General features: G+C 39.2%; 1 protein-coding gene across 6 annotated transcripts in view; it reads left to right on the top strand.

Moving 5' to 3' along the window:
* SH2B2 (SH2B adaptor protein 2) overlaps window positions 1–16,067 on the top strand; it is a 76,760-nt gene that overhangs the window by 57,053 nt on the left and 3,640 nt on the right. For 3 of the 6 annotated variants that reach the window (XM_087926800.1, XM_026708714.2, XM_087926807.1), the window contains 4 exons: window positions 2,868–2,959; window positions 6,990–7,162; window positions 7,564–7,743; window positions 13,036–13,229. In XM_087926800.1, coding sequence (XP_087782926.1) covers window positions 2,868–2,959; window positions 6,990–7,162; window positions 7,564–7,743; window positions 13,036–13,229 — 639 coding nt within the window. The remainder of the gene's footprint in view (window positions 1–2,867; window positions 2,960–6,989; window positions 7,163–7,563; window positions 7,744–13,035; window positions 13,230–16,067) is intronic. The other 3 variants (XM_087926821.1, XM_087926812.1, XM_026708715.2) reach the window with 3 other exon arrangements.

Below are 16,067 nucleotides of genomic sequence, written 5' to 3'. Positions count from 1 at the left end.
GGACACTATTTTATTTTGTGTTTTTTTTTTGTTTTTGTTTTATTTTAGCCTATTTTCTGCTATTTCTGATCAAAGGAATTCAGAGCATCTTATCTTTGCAACAATTTCCAAGGCCCTTTGGGAAGGGGAAATGCTATTAGTTGCATATGAAAGCAAAAGGAAATTTACGCTTAATGTTTAGGGTGAAGTGGACTGTATCCACAAAAAAGCATAGACTGTGATACATTTGTTAATCTTAATTTGCCAGAAGACTTTTGGCTTTTATTACTAAAGCCGTGTGTGTGTGTGTGTGTGTGTGTGTGTGTGTGTGTGTGTGTGTGTGTGAGAGAGAGAGAGAGAGAGAGAGAGAGAGAGAGAGAGAGAAGGAGGGGGAGAGAGATAGGGATAGGGATGGATGCATGCATTCAGGCTGTGAGCTGTATAGTAAAGAAGCACCTCTATGTCTAGATCACAATAGTACTTAATTTTAAAAACAGGGAAATGCAGAGCTGTTTTCAAGCATTTGCCCAGCTCTCGCCCTTCTAGTTTATGTATTTTAATGAGCTTTCCTTTCCCCTTTTCATTAAAATTGCAGCATTTCCTTATAAGCCCCGGACTAACGGGACTGAAAGGATGCCCTGTGGCCTTTGCTGTTGCCATAGCAACTGGCCTAGCTGCTGCCTGAGCAGTTTTCTGACAAATCAACAAACTTCCATCCAAGCTCTAGTTCCCAATTCAGGGAGAATAAAAGGGGCTTTTGTGAGGAGCAGGATTCTTGGTGTTTGCTTTGTCTTTAGAAATCTCCGGGCACTGGATTTAATTTTGTTTTCTGTTTGGGAGCTTCTGAAAAAAACTTGTTATGCTGTCTGTCTGAATTATCTGGCGTTCATAGAATAAAAGGCAGAACCTTCCCCAAGTTAGTGCCCTCCAAATATGTTGGAATTATATTTTCCATAATTCCCAGTCCATGTTCCTTGCTGGTCAGGAATTTGGGGAACTGTTGTTCCAACATCTTTAGAGTGCATTAGATTGGGAAAGGCTAATCTAGCAGAAAATAAAATTATTATATATTTTTTTTCATCTTTCACATCTATCCATCCTAATTCACACCAGCCTATCTTTGGTGTCTGAAAAGTCATTCTTTCATCCTCTGCTCCTTTTATCAATCGATTTGAGTCTGCTAAAATTCAAAGTAAAACATAACATAGTTTAAATAATTAAATTTAAATTTAAAATTAAATTATTATTTGTATTGTTGTCATAAAATAGGTGAGAGGAAGCCAAACTGGGCATGCAGGAAAAGAGGCATTGATTTCACTGCACATCCAGTTCCTGTGCTTATTTGTTTTTAATTCTGCAGGGTTGTAAAGGACAAAAGCAGTATCAGTTAATTCAGCCCTCGGTAGTAATTAACATTGACACTGATCCAAGCAAACAGTTCTTCTGGAACGGATGCATTAATTAACTTGAGGATTTCATTGCTACGGAATATTTTTCATATTTTTTGTTTTGCCCACGTTTACAGCAAGTTTATAAAATAGAAAACAATGGATATTTTAGTCTCTAAGAGAAGAAAGTTGAATGGACATGTTAATAGTTCCTCATTTCTCATAGCTTTGGGCATCATATCTGGCTGCAAAAATCTGAATGATCATTGCAAGAAAGCAAAACAGTAACTATATATTAACTATGCTGAAATCTTCAGGTTCAGTTGTAAATCTTCTTTAAGTATCTGTAGAAGAGCACCCTATAAAAAGAAAATTAGCACTACATCTATTTAACATACTTCTTTGCCTGCTAATTGCTTTTCTGTTTGCAAAGAATTTCTAGCATTAGGGAGCTTTCACAAGTGTTCTTCCATTTGCAATCCAGAATGGTACATGCTATTTTACCATCTCTAATGGCTCAGTGTTTCTCAACCCTCAGGCATTTAAAAATGTGTAAGAGTTCATCTGAATTGCTGAGGTTGAAAAATACTGTTCTATGCAACAAGGTGGCAGGTAGTTATTAAAGCCCATATTCAAATCCAATAAAGATCATTGAATAATCCAGGATAAGTAACCTATCTCATAACTCAGCCCCCTCACAGTGTCACTCTGCAATGAACTTGGATAGTTGTATGTTACTTTTAATAAAATCTTAATAGAAATGTGATCATGTTATTTGATTGTATTTATTAATTAATTTTTATGCCACCTATCTCCCCTATAAGATGACACTATATTTGAGCTAAGATTGGGCCAACCCAGCAAAACAATTGTTGTACTCTTGAAAAGAGACTGAGAACTTCTGAACTTTCTACATTTCTTAGTTGACTGTTACCCAATGATTGTCAGGAACCATTCAGCGCAGATTTTATAGCTCTTCTCTTATTGGGGTTGATCTGGTAACAGATTTTATACCAGACTAGATGGAAAAGAGGTACTGTATTAAAAATCCTTTTTGCTATAGGATCAAATGTTGGGAGCTAGGATTCTAGTTTTATGCTATCTTTCTGCTGCTTGCTTAGCTACTCTAACTCTGTTGATGTCTTTAATACACACAAATAGCTACCATCTTATTTTCTACCAAGATATCTGCATAATCCAGCAGAAAGTCCCCTCACCCAAGCAGCTGTCAAATAATCTTTCTGTAGCAGAATTTCCTGTTTGTTTGCAGCTCCATAAGGTCAGATTTGTCTATGAAAGGCTTACACTTCATAATTAGACATAATGTGATTTGCTTATTTGTAATTTAGGATTACGTGTGAATTCAGTGGTCTACTCCAAATCTTTCTACAACTGGGCTGTTGTACTGTGGGGAAATAGTTCATTTTGCACTAAAAGTATCTAAAACAATAGCTTTCTGTAAGATCAGCATGTTCATAAATATCTATATTTTCCATCTAGGTAGAAAATGGTGCTGAATATATCCTTGAAACGATAGATTCATTACAGAAACATTCCTGGGTGGCGGATATACAAGACTGCATAGATCCTGGGTAAGACATCATGGTGATCTGATATTGAGCATGCTTAACAAATGTTGCTAGAATAGCTCTTTGTGGAAATGAGAATATCTCAACGATTAGCGGTATCCTGCTATCCAAGGTTTTCCTTGGATTTTTTTACCAAGTTATCTTCAGTATTACTTACATTTGTCTGGGCTTTAAGAATTATGTCAAAGCCATTCCTCCTAGTCATTACCTTGAAAGATCTGGCACGTGAGCACCATTTCAGCAAAACAGATTCTCTTTTTTGTGCATTGTTGTCACTCTAAAAGAGCTCAAATACTCTTCTAACTCCTTTGCAAACTTTTCTCCCAGATTAAAAAAGCCTTATTTTTGGTGACTGTTGAGTATTTAGCACACAAGCCCTTTGTTAACCATTTTAAATGGGTGCTGTTTTGCAGTGTGCTGACGATATTTAAGTATTTATTCTCATTTGTAAAGCCCTTTTTTGAAAAATAAACCTGCAGAACAAGAATAGAAACCTTTTTTGGTCATTTAAGCACATTTTGAAATATTGAGAAGGTGCAATGGGTATGATCAAAAATGGCTTTCAGGGGGGACCTACTTATTTGCAGAAGGAACACTTATCGGTCTGGCAATCCCAAAATGCTCATTTATGAGAAGGCAAACTATTGAGGTATCTTCTTAGGACTCCTATTATCTCCCATTCTGCTTTGTTACCATTCCCATGTTATTTTTGTCGTTTTCTCTGAGCAGGTGGATGGCTCTTAAAACAAAGCTTTAGGCTATGGCTAACTAGAATCTTTATTTTGTCAGACTTGGCTTGGCTGTTTGCTAGCTGATCATTTAACTTTTTAACAAATTAAATAGACCCATTTATTTTTAAAAAAAATGGAACCCAAAGATATAAGCATTACTGCAGCAAAATATGTATTTTGCAAGTACAATAGTACTTATTGCTTTCTATGTCTATGTAAAAGTTGGGATGACTGACTGGCTTTTGGTAAGCCCCTGACTTTCTTTTGTGAATTCTACAGTTCTGGACTAGTTAAGTCTACTAAGCTACTGTATCTACATCACTGCTAGGAGGCAGCAGAGAATTACGGGAAACACTCTTCTCAGCCATCCAGCCATTGTCCACATTTGCAGCCTACATCTGGAAGCCCTATACGGAAGTTTTCCCATTCACTTCACAGCATTTAACAAAAAATAAAAGACAAGCTGTAGGCAGTTATACTGTAGTTTCAATCAATAGTGATTATCTGATGCAATGACATAAAGCCTGTGCTGATTGGCTGAAAGGCAAATACAGTGTTTTCATATAGAGAGCCAGCAGGTAGCTCTTTCTGCTCTTATCAAGCCTCTGAACAAGCTGATCTCTAAATACTAGTTGATTTAATGTATTCTACAGGTGAAACTTGAAAAATTAGAATATCGTGCAAAAGTTCATTTATTTCAGTAATGCAACTTAAAAAGTGAAACTAACATATGAGATAGACTCATTACATGCAAAGCAAGATAGTTCAAGCCGTGATGTGTCATAATTGTGATGATTATGGCTTATAGCTCATGAAAACCCCAAAACCACCATCTCAGAAAATTAGAATATTGTGAAAAGGTTCAATATTCTAGGCTCAAAGTGTCCCACTCTAATCAGCTAATTAAGCTATAACACCTGCAAAGGGTTCTTGAGCCTTTAAATGGTCTCTCAGTCCGGTTCAGTAGGAAGCACAATCATGGGAAATACTGCTGACCTGACAGTTGTGCAGAAAATCATCATTGACACCCTCCATAAGGAGGGAAAGCCTCAAAAGATAATTGCAAATGAAGTTCGATGTTCCCAAAGTGCTGTATCAAAGCACATTAATAGAAAGTTATGTGGAAGGGAAAAGTGTGGAAGAAAAAGGTGCACAAGCAGCAGGGATGACCGCAGCCTGGAGAGGATTGTCAGGAAAAGGCCCTTCAAAAGTGTTGAGGACCTTCACAAGGAGTGGACTGAGGCTGGAGTCAGTGCATCAACAGCCACCACACACAGACAGATCCTGGACATGGGCTTCAAATGTCATATTCCTCTTGTCAGGCTGCTCCTGAACAACAAACAATGTCAGAAGCGTCTTACCTGGGCTAAAGAAAAACAGAACTGGTCTGTTGCTCAGTGATCCAAAGTCCTCTTTTCTGATGAGAGCAACTTTTGCATCTCATTTGGAAACCAAGGACCCAGAGTTTGGAGGAAGAATGGAGAGGCACACACTGCAAGATGCTTGAAATCCTGCGTGAAGTTTCCACAGTCTGTGTTGATTTGGGAAGCCATGTCATCTGCTGGTGTTGGTCCACTGTGCTTCATTAAGTCCAGGGTCAACGCAGCTGACTACCAGGAGATTTTGGAGCACTTCATGCTTCCTTCTGCAGACTAGCTTTATGGGGATGCTATGCTGACTTCATTTTCCAGCAGGACTTGGCACCTGTCCACACTGCCAAAAGCACCAAAACCTGGTTCAATGACTGTGGGATTACTGTGCTTGATTGGCCAGCAAACTCGCCTGACCTGAACCCCATAGAGAATCTATGGGGCATTGCCAAGCGAAAGATGAGAGACATGAGACCAAACAATGCAGAAGAGCTGAAGTCCACTATTGAAGCATCCTGGTCTTCCATAACACCTCAGCAGTGCCACAGGCTGATAGCTTCCATGCCACGCCACATTGAGGCAGTAATTGCTGCAAAAGGGGCCCAAACCAAGTACTGAATACATATGCATGCTTATACTTTTCAGAGAACCGATATTGTTCTATGTACAATCCTTGTTTTATTGATTGCATGTAATCTAATTTTCTGAGATGGTGGATTTGGGGTTTTCATGAGCTGTAAGCCATAATCATCACAATTATGACACATCACGGCTTGAACTATCTTGCTTTGCATGTAATGAGTCTATCTCATATATTAGTTTCACCTTTTAAGTTGCATTACTGAAATAAATGAACTTTTGCACGATATTCTAATTTTTCAAGTTTCACCTTGAAAATGAAAAAGGAAACACTGCTAGTATATTTTTACTTCTGTCTGTGCCCATTGGGAGTTTTCTTTGTCACAGTGTTATGCTATCTTTTAAAATGTACCTGTATACCAAGGATCTTCAAACTTGGCAAGTTAAAGACTTGTGTACTTCAACTCCCAGAATTCCTGAGCTAACATGACCGGAGGAGGAATTCTGGGAGTTGAAGTCCACAAGTCTTAAAGTTGTCAAGTTTGAATACCCCTACTGTTTATTATATAGTATTCATTAGTCTCAGAGTGAGTGGGGTATTGTGGCATTGGTTTTCAGTAGTTATAGTCAGAGGAGGCTGTTAAAGAGTTAAAATTCACTTAAGTTCAGGGGCCAAAAACAGTCCATCTATTACCTAAAAGCTGTTTTTTTTTCCTTGAGCCATGTGTTTGACTATTCTGAGAGACAGAATGATAAACTTTTATTCTAATTTGACAGGACTGTTATGAGCTAGCATAGTAAGGATTAGAAGCTCAGTGTCCTGGGTTACCAACTGTTAGGGACAAGCCATAGGGGAAAGCCTCCTTATGACTACCTATATGACCTATTTCTCCCAAAGGGGATAAGAGTGCTTTGATATTGTCAGTTCTCCATTTTAGCTTTTCATGAGGGTCAGCAAGGAAAGGATATAAGTGGCAAACACCTTTTTAACTGCTCTTCTGCCCCCGTTTCTATGTGCTCTGGTCTCCCCACAGCCTGGATAAGCAGTCATTCTTCTTGCCATTATAACCATCACCATATATAAGAACCAAGATAATATTCCTCCAGGTTTGGGCAGGGTTAGTCTCCCCTCTTACAGTCCTGATTTATGGGGTGAGGATGAGTTAGTGCATGCAAATGAGTAGACAATGGAGAGCTTTCCCACAATGCAGCTCTGAACAGATGTAGCAGTATTCACAAGGTTACCATTTCTGGACCCTTAGTAAGATTACAAAATACATATTTTATGTGAATCCTCTCCAGTTGGTGAATGATAACTTTGCAACCCCTCCTCTGCTCTACCCTTCCTTCCAGTGTTCAGCATACAGCTGCAGAAACTCACTGGTGCAGCACCATCCACTGTCCAAACGCCCACTCTTCTCTTCTTTCCAGGGACAGTGGTGATGACATTGAACTCTCTTCCTGTACCCAAGGAGCTTGCCTGCCAAGCAGAGTGTCATCTTGTAGCTGTGAGTTCCTAGCTGATGGTAATAAGATTTTGTTTTTTTTTAAAAAAGGATTGTCTTAAAAATTAGTTTGGACTGGTGTGCTATTCTGTTTAAACACTGGTTTTGGTAAAAGTTTAATTTTCAGGTCCTCACATGTACCTGAACTTTGCCAATCTCCAACTGGAGGCATTAATTTTTACTGTAGCAGGATGCAAGTTATATCAAAAATCCTGGGGCGTCCATAAACTTTTCTTTTGTCTTGTAATCCCTGGTTTAACAGGTATCTCAAGGATCTGAAAGAGTATCTTGAAAAAAAAAATGTAATAATGATTTGAAGCAATTGGCAGCCTTGAATCTATATGTGTTCTGTCATTAGGAAAATGTGGTTTGGAAAAAGTAGCATGGATTTTTTTTAAAAAGGAAATAAAAATATCTTTCAGATGTGACCCGGTGCCAGGATAGGTGTGCTGGCTCAACTGCCTCAGATAGCATATCAAATGCTACCACAATTGTAACAGCACCACATGGCAGGATCTCTGCAGGGGAATACAGAGCACATGTGCCATTAGAGAACTTCCTGCAGACACTGGAGTCTCCAGCCAATAGCAGTCACACAGCAGGTATAGTAGTTCTCTTCCTCAGATGATGTGGAACTTATGTTTTTCACAGCTTAGAAAAGATCAGCTGTTCATTCTCCCATCCAAAAAGTATGCTTCTGCTTCTTTTTAGATATATTGATAACAGTGTACCTTACAAAGTATTGAATTATCCATGTCAGCAATTAACAATTTTGCTAAAGTTGTGTTTGTTATTAATGCCCATTATTTTTCTCACATTCTTTGCAGTTTCAGTGTTGTTCCAATTATTTATAACAAATAGACTAGGAACAATCTGAAATCCTGAAGTGGCTGATAAGTGTGAGTAGGTTGTGATAATAAGCTAGATGGGCAAATAATCTAGCATGACAGATTCATAGGATTTGACAGGCTTACTTAAACATTCAAGGCTAACTTCTGCTCTGTACAATAAAGAAATATAAAATGAAATAAAAACATATTGACAAGTTGGCTTTTGTAATGAATAAAGTTGGTAATGTAGAATATGATGGTTCTCAGGCTAGAGAGAAACATTGTCAACATAGACTGGATCCCTAGCAAGGCTGTCGAGAATAGGCAAGAAGTTAGGAGAAAAAAAGTCAAGAATGAAAGTCATGGAGTGCAGAATCTTATATAGCTTATATAATTAAATACCAGGAGAGCTGAGCCCAGTGTGAAGCCTAACAATTCTGTAGCATCCATATGATGATATCCTGTGAAGACAATTTCAGGCACTGTTGAACTTCTCATATTGCTAGAAAGTTTATTTGAATATTATTATTGTCTTCAGTTATTTATCTTACCCAATTTTATGTCATTTTCAAATTTGGTAAGCATTCACTCCATCTTTTCATTCTAGTCATTAATAAAAATGTTGAAGAGTACAAACTGCAGAAGTGAATCTTTTGGCGCTCTATTTTGCATTTTCTTCCAGTTTTTGAACTGGTTATAAAAACATCTTATAGACATTCCATTCATTCCATGTTGAACTGAATATCATTGTCATGTGCCTCCCTGAAATAAAGGTTTTGTCCATAGCATTCCTGTAGAGGATATTAAGCAAGTATATTGGGCAAGTATAAGATACAGATAATAAGACTCATTTTTCATAAGTCTATGAAGTCTTCTGGTAAGCACCTCTTTATTTCTTTAGGTGCTCAGAATGTAATCATTTATTACAGGAAGTCCTTGACTTAGGGCCACGATTGAACCCAAATTTCTGTTGCTAAGCAAGACATTTGTTAAGTGAGTTTTACCCCATTTTACAACCTTTCTTGCTACAGTTGATAACTGAATCACTGCAGTTGTTAGTAGCACGGTTGTTAAGTGAATCTGACTTCCTCATTGCCTTTGTTTGTCAGAAGATCACAAAAGGTAATCACATGACCTGGAATACTACAACCAGCATAAACATGAGTCAGTTGCCAGATATCTGAATTTTGATCACCATGGGGATGCTGCAATGGTCGGAAGTGTGAAAAATGGTCATAAGTCACTTTTTTCAATGATGTTGTAACTTTGAACGGTCACTAGATAAACTGTTGTGAATTGAGGACTACCTGTATTTGGTCTAGTGCAGTGTTGGCTAACCTTTTTGTCATTGTGTCCGAAAGCACACACGCATGCCTGCACCCATAATGCAATGTCTGTGCAAGACCCCCACATGCACCACACGCACATGCGACCCCGTATGCGTCCCACCCCCTGTGCATGCGCACACGTCTCCCGCGCACACATCTCCCCCCGCACATGTGCGGCAGATACCCGACAATCAGCTGGCTGGGGGTGGGGGCACACACATGCGCAGTGGATCAGTTCTGAGCAAACGGCTTGCGGGCTGGCAGAAACGGCTTGTGGGCTGGCACTTCTGGCATGCGTGCCAAAGGTTCGCCTACACAGGTCTAGTGCTTTCCTAGGGCTTTGAGGGCTCTGTGATTTCTTGGATTCTTTTTTTCTTCTTCTCTTTTTAATAGCAGAAAATTTGCCTTTCTCCATTCATTTGGCATTTCACTCATTCCCGGTAATTTTTCAGAGAAAATGTGCAAAGTTCTATCCATCTCAGTTTTTGATCCTGTTTCTCACAATTTTTCATAACCGTATGTTGGAGAAGACTGAGCTCCAATAAAAGTTTGGTAGTTTTATCTTTTGAATCTTTTCACAGGGTTTTTTTTAGCTCTGGGAATTGGAATATTGTTTTCTTTTAAATTAATTGTGTTCTTCAATTGCTACATCAACAAATATTACCCTCTCAGGTAAATCAGGATTAGATGATCTAATTTTACTTTATTGCAAGGCCACGTTATCAGAATCTTGCAAATCACTGCCACTTTTAACTGCTTGATCCATTAGGGCATGTCCTTCCTAAATTTCTTTCTCTGGTTGTTAAGCCATTGGGGGCTCTTACATCTCTTGTCTGATTGTTTCCTAGGCAGCATCTCTTCTCCTCATTTCCCCAAGGTCATCTACACATTCCATTGCAACAAATGATGTATGTTAAATCATTTTAACTTCCTATGCTATGAGTTTGGGCTCATCTTCTTTATTTCCCATACGGTAACAATGTGCAGACACTGAAAAAGATTACATTTATGAGTCAATACAAGGTTTCTTGAGATTTTTCACTAAATGGGCTAATAGGGAATATTCTCACTTCATTTTGCAGTGCCAGAATCATTCTCCAAAGTCCTTACTTCAGAAGTTTTATCTTCAATCCCCACAAGAATCAGTTTAAATCCCTCTTAATCAAGTTTAATGTGCTTTGGCCAATACCATCTGCCCGGTCTTCATGAGGTATAACCATCTCCTGCCAGTAGTTTTTTGTTCAGGAAAATCCAGAGTCAAATTACAGAAGATAATTGTCACTAGAATTGATAAAATTCAAAAATAATTCTATAACAGTTAATCTCTGATTCTAGCAGACAGTTCCTTCTATGAGCTGATTAAATCAGTCAGCCTGTTTGTTCCATGTAGCTGTAAGTTACCAAGTACAAAGACCTTTCTGTGTCTTCTTGCAAGCTACAATTACACAGATACATCCTCTATTCCAGCAGTGTCAAACTCAGGTTTTCATGGCTGTGTCACGTGACATATGACTTTTCTCTCCATCGCTAAACTGGGCGTGGGCGTGGCCAGTGCGTGACGCAATTGGCCTGTGGGCCAGGAGTTTTGTCAGCCTTGCTCTATTCAATAGTATCAGTTTTTCTGTCATTAAAGACTTCAAACCTGTTTGTTTTCTGCAAAGGCCTCAAAGTTATTTTTTAATTCAGTGGTGCAGAATATTTTCTATGTATTTCCAGTTATTACTCCCATTTTGCTTCTTTGTTCTTTGTTTTTCTTTATAAAGGGATGTTTCCTCTATCAATTCTTTTTGTAATAAATAAGTTTTTTGTAAATAAACTTCTTATAAGCTGAAGTGTTGCCACTACCTGCTGCAATCCCTGTGCTATTTATTTGTGCACAGCTGCAAGCTTACACTTGCTGCATATGTATAAAATATAGTTTTTAGGCACACATTTCAGACATGAAGGTCATAATTGTGAAGTATGTCCATTTTCTTTATTTCTGTTTCTTGAAGTCTACAGATAGAAAGATGTAGGGAGATGACCAGACTGAGCCCAAGGGAGGAGTCAAATGTATCATCAGTTTCAAGTCCCTTAGCACCCACAAGAGATCTAAGTCCAGAATTGGACTTGAATTCCTTTGACTCTTTTATCTACCACCAATTTGCTTTGACCATTAGTAGTTCAGATTATTGTAGAGAGCATGAGCTTACAATAAACCTTTATATTCATTTTAAACCGCCTGGACTTCCTGATTTCCCTGCACTTGACAAAAGGCTTTTATTTCTTCTTGCTCCAGTCTCAGATTAATTGAATTTCTACCGACCACTTGGAAGAAATATGTTAGGAAAGTTCCTCTTAAGCTCTCCTGTCAAAATCCTGTTAGCTTTCTGTTTGCTCATTGTTTGAAAATGGGCTGCCTTGTATTCTTTTAGCAGCAGCCTCTGCTTGTGGAGCGACTTGCAGGCATTTACTCAGGTCATCCACAATGAGTTATCAACAATTCTTTGCCATTACCAATTATGTAGGAGATAATCTTTTTATTCCACACAGCAAAGCACACGTACCATAGGAAAGCAGTTCTTTGGTCTTTCCCCCTTTTCTCCTGCTGAGTTCCACAACCAAGCTCCTACTGGCTCTCTGATTAGCTCTTCTAAATATAAAGTGCACTGATTTATATTCCAGAGTTATTATGTATAACCTCTAAATAATTTGATTCGGTATTCCAGTATTTGAGGGGCTGCCACAAGGAAGAGTGGATTAAATTATTCTACAAAGCACCAGAGGACAGGACAAAAAACAACGGTTGGAAACTAACCAAAGAGAAACAATCTGGAATTAAGGAGAAACTTCCTAACAGTGAGGACAATTAACCAGTGGAAGAGCTTGCCTTCAGAAATCGTGGGCATTCCATCACCGGAGGTTTTTAAAAAAAGAACTAGACAACCACTTATCTGAAGTAGCACAGGTTCTCGTGTTTGAGCAGGGGGCTGGACTAGAAACAGATAACAGATAATCAGAGTTGGAAGGGACCTTCTAGGTCATCTAGTCCAACTCCCCACCTAAGCAGGAGTCCCTATACCATTTCTGACAAATGGCAGTCCAGTTTCTTCTTGAAAGTTTCAAGTGATGAAGCTCCCACAACTTCTGAGGGCAAGCTGTTCCATTGGTTGTCAGAAAGTTTGTCACTGTCAGAAAGTTTCTTCTTATTTCCAGGTTGAATCTCTCCTTGTTCAGTTTCCATCCATTATTCCTTGTCTGGCCTTCAGGTGCTTTGGAAAATAGCTTAACCCCTTCCTCTCTGTGGTAGCCCCTCAAATATTGGAGCACTGCTATCATGTCTCCCCTGGTCCTTCTCTTCACTAGACCAGTCATGCCCAGTTCCTGCAACCGTTCTTCGTATGTTTTAGTCTCCTAATCATCCTGGTTGCTCTTCTCTGCACTTTTTCTAGAGTCTCAACATCTTTTTTATAGTGTGGTGACCTCCAAGGTCCCTTCTAGCTCTATTCTATTCTAATTCTCATCCATGAAGTAGAAAAGTATGCATTGTAACGTACATACAGACACTTTTGAATTGCTGAAAAGATAACGTTAGCCATATCACTTTGCTGAAAGAGCATTCAGGTACAAACGTATATTGATAAGTGGAAAAACCTACAATAATTTCTCTACTCAAACATCCATCCGTACAGCATTGTAATGAATATAAGGCATTTAGGTTTTGAATTTTATTTTTCCTGTTTCCTTAATGTGATAGGAGATGAAAATGAGCTGGAAGCAGAAATCAACCTCTTGGAGTTTCCTTGGTTCCATGGGACACTATCGCGGGTTAAAGCAGCCCAGCTAGTACTCTTTGGTGGAGTCAAAAGCCATGGATTATTTGTTATTCGGCAGAGCGAAACACGGCCTGGTGAATATGTGCTGACCTTTAACTTCCAGGGAAAAGCCAAGGCAAGTGATCTTTATTTATGAATGGATAATACTTATTTTCTTCTAGTATTTAAAGTGAAACCACAGGAAATATGGGGGCGTGTTTCCCTCAGTTTTAACCCACCTTGAAAATTAAGCCATCTGTTCAAAGGACTTTAGTGGAGTATGGCAGCAAGCCTGAATACGATTATAAAATAAGAAGTAAAAAAACTTAGAAACCATCAACAACTTTGACCTGGGTGCAATGTTTCTTGATTGCCAACTGAAAAAAAATTGGCAGGATACTGAGCTCACATATCATGGTTTGTTGGATTTTAGCATAATATGTCTACAAGCTCAGCCAAAAATTTAATCTGGAGCCAGGTATGTGTAGTTTATTCATTTCTACAGGAAAGGAGAGATTATAGGAATGACAGAATTTGTCTTAAAATACAGTAGAGTTTGAACCTGTGCTGTGGCAACAACTCTTTGCGATTATATATTTGTGCGTGCACAGAACAGATACAGTGCTGGCAATTTTTATATCCATATGCCAGAAATATGAGATAAATAGATCAACACAGATAGAACTTTCTCTTGTTCAATTTCTATTGCTGCCATCTGGAATTTTTAAAAATATTTTAAAATAGCAGCCCTTTATACATTTGATGTACTGGTGCTGTAAACAGATTCATTCTTCTAATCCAGCACATTGGATCTATATCTGCCAATCTTATGCTTCCTGTGACACCTTTTAATTCTCCCAGCTAAAATTGGGAACAAGCTGTTGCCATGTTACAAAGATTTACTTTTAGCTTATAATTATGATTGCCCCCTCTGTAACTACCCGAGTCACAATTCTGAGTGCATGGCCTGGAAAGATGCAACAGATAGCCACATTATTCTGTTCACATCCCTGGAATGAAAGGTGCTGACACAACTGAGCACAATAGAAAGAAGCAAGTACAATTATGTTTACCTGTTGCTAATTGGAAGAAAGTAAACAGTATTACTTATCTGCAGTTGGTGATGTTCCTATGCATACAATAGTGCCTCGAGATCCTCCTCTAATGCCACCAAAGTCAAATTCACAAGTATAGAATGAAGGATGTCTGCCTTGGCAATACTTGTAAAAAAAGACATCAGACTAGTAGCTAATGATAAACTGAATACAAGTCAGTAATATGATATGATTACTACAAAGGCAAAGGCAAGTTAGATTGCACCAACAGAAATATTGTTTCCTAATCATGGGAATTAATAATTCCACTTTATGCTCCATTAGCCATATGCAACCTTTAGCATTATGCTCATTTGTGGGTGTAGCATTAATAATAATTCAGACAGATGATCAGAGGACTGGAAACTAAATTGCACAGTGAGAGATTGAGCGTATTTGGTTTATTGCTAGCTTTGAGAAAATAGGTTTGAAAGGGATATGATAGCATGAATAGTCTATGACCTCTTCTCTAGCATCCCAAGTGCAAAACATGGAATTTGAGCATTAAAGTACAGGCAGGCAGATTCCTATTTAACATTTTTTTTTAACAATAAGAAGGATGTTGTGATGACCCGGGGCATGGCACAAAGACAACACAGTCAAATAAGCAAGAAGAGTCCCTTTAATACCTCCAACTTTGCCCCCAATGTCCAGGTTACCTTCAGCTGGAGAAAAAACTCTCCCAAGTATAGTCTTTAAGTGGAGGAAACAAAGTACATACAAACTGTAAATAAAAATCCACACAAACCACGCTGCAGCAGTTAACTTTGACAGGGCAGGATAAGGAATTGCAGACTTGAAAGGCCAACAAAACACACACAGTTGGAAAGACGCCAGGAACCCAGATAAGCCTTGACAATAACAGATAATTCACGATTTGCTTCCATGTTGCTGTGCACAGCTTTCCTTTTTAAACGCTGTGTTCCCAAGTCTGCAATTCCTTATCCTGCTAATGAAGGGAATCAAGGCCCTTTCCTCCCCCATAAGCCATGCAACTCACATTGCTCCCTTCTCTGTTCCTCCCTGCATGTCCTAGGATGAAGAGGGGGGTGAGCCTGGGTCTTCTTCCAAATTCCCTCTCCCTTACTCTACCTCTCCCCTGCTCTTCCCAGCCGGCCTTTGCCCTTCCCCAGTTTCTTCCACAGCCAATGGAGCCACACTCCCACTCCCTGTCAGCTCCGGCCTCCCCCTCAGAATCAGATTCCGACAGGAGCATGACAGATGTAACACATTCTTGTATGTAACCCTCGATGTTACATTGAACATTAGGATGTTACATTGAGCTTGAATGTAGTAACAATCCCAGAAACCTCCAAACTTTCCTTGATCAGGTGTGTCCCATACATTAAAATTAATGGGGCCTCTGTTAGTGTGAAACACCAGAGGATGAACTTCAATTCCCAGAGTAGCTTCCCTTTTTTTTTCAAATTCTCCAGTCAAGTGGTGTTTTCACAACTGTTGTTTTACCAGTACCACCATCACCAAACAAAACAAGCTTAAACAGCACTTGGGGTTCTCCTTGCGGGGCAGCCATGCTGCGTTTCCAAAGAAATGCAAGAAAGGAAAGAGAGCCGTGTTTGGGCACCCGTCTCCCTCCCTGCCCATGTAGGGCATATGAGTAAATTACCTAATAAGGCTTGGGAGCAAGGATCCCTATACATTCAAGCAGAGGCTGAATAGCCATCTGTCTGAAGTGTTTTACTCCTGTACTGAGTAGGAGTTGAATTTGATTGCCTAAATCAGGGATCCCTGGGCCACCGCCCACTACTGGCCTTTTAAGCCGTTGGAAGTGGCATGTGTGTATGCACACACATCCCCATTTGCACAAGCAGCAAGCAAGCCTGTGCACGCCCATCACCTCTCTCCTCCCCCACCAGTCC

This window comes from Pseudonaja textilis, chromosome 1 (genome assembly GCF_049901715.1).
Source record: "Pseudonaja textilis isolate UNSWEBS1 chromosome 1, rPseTex1.2, whole genome shotgun sequence".
NCBI lineage: Eukaryota > Metazoa > Chordata > Lepidosauria > Squamata > Elapidae > Pseudonaja > Pseudonaja textilis.
Note: the sequence above shows the minus strand (reverse complement) of the source record. Positions and strands in the feature narration are given on the sequence as shown.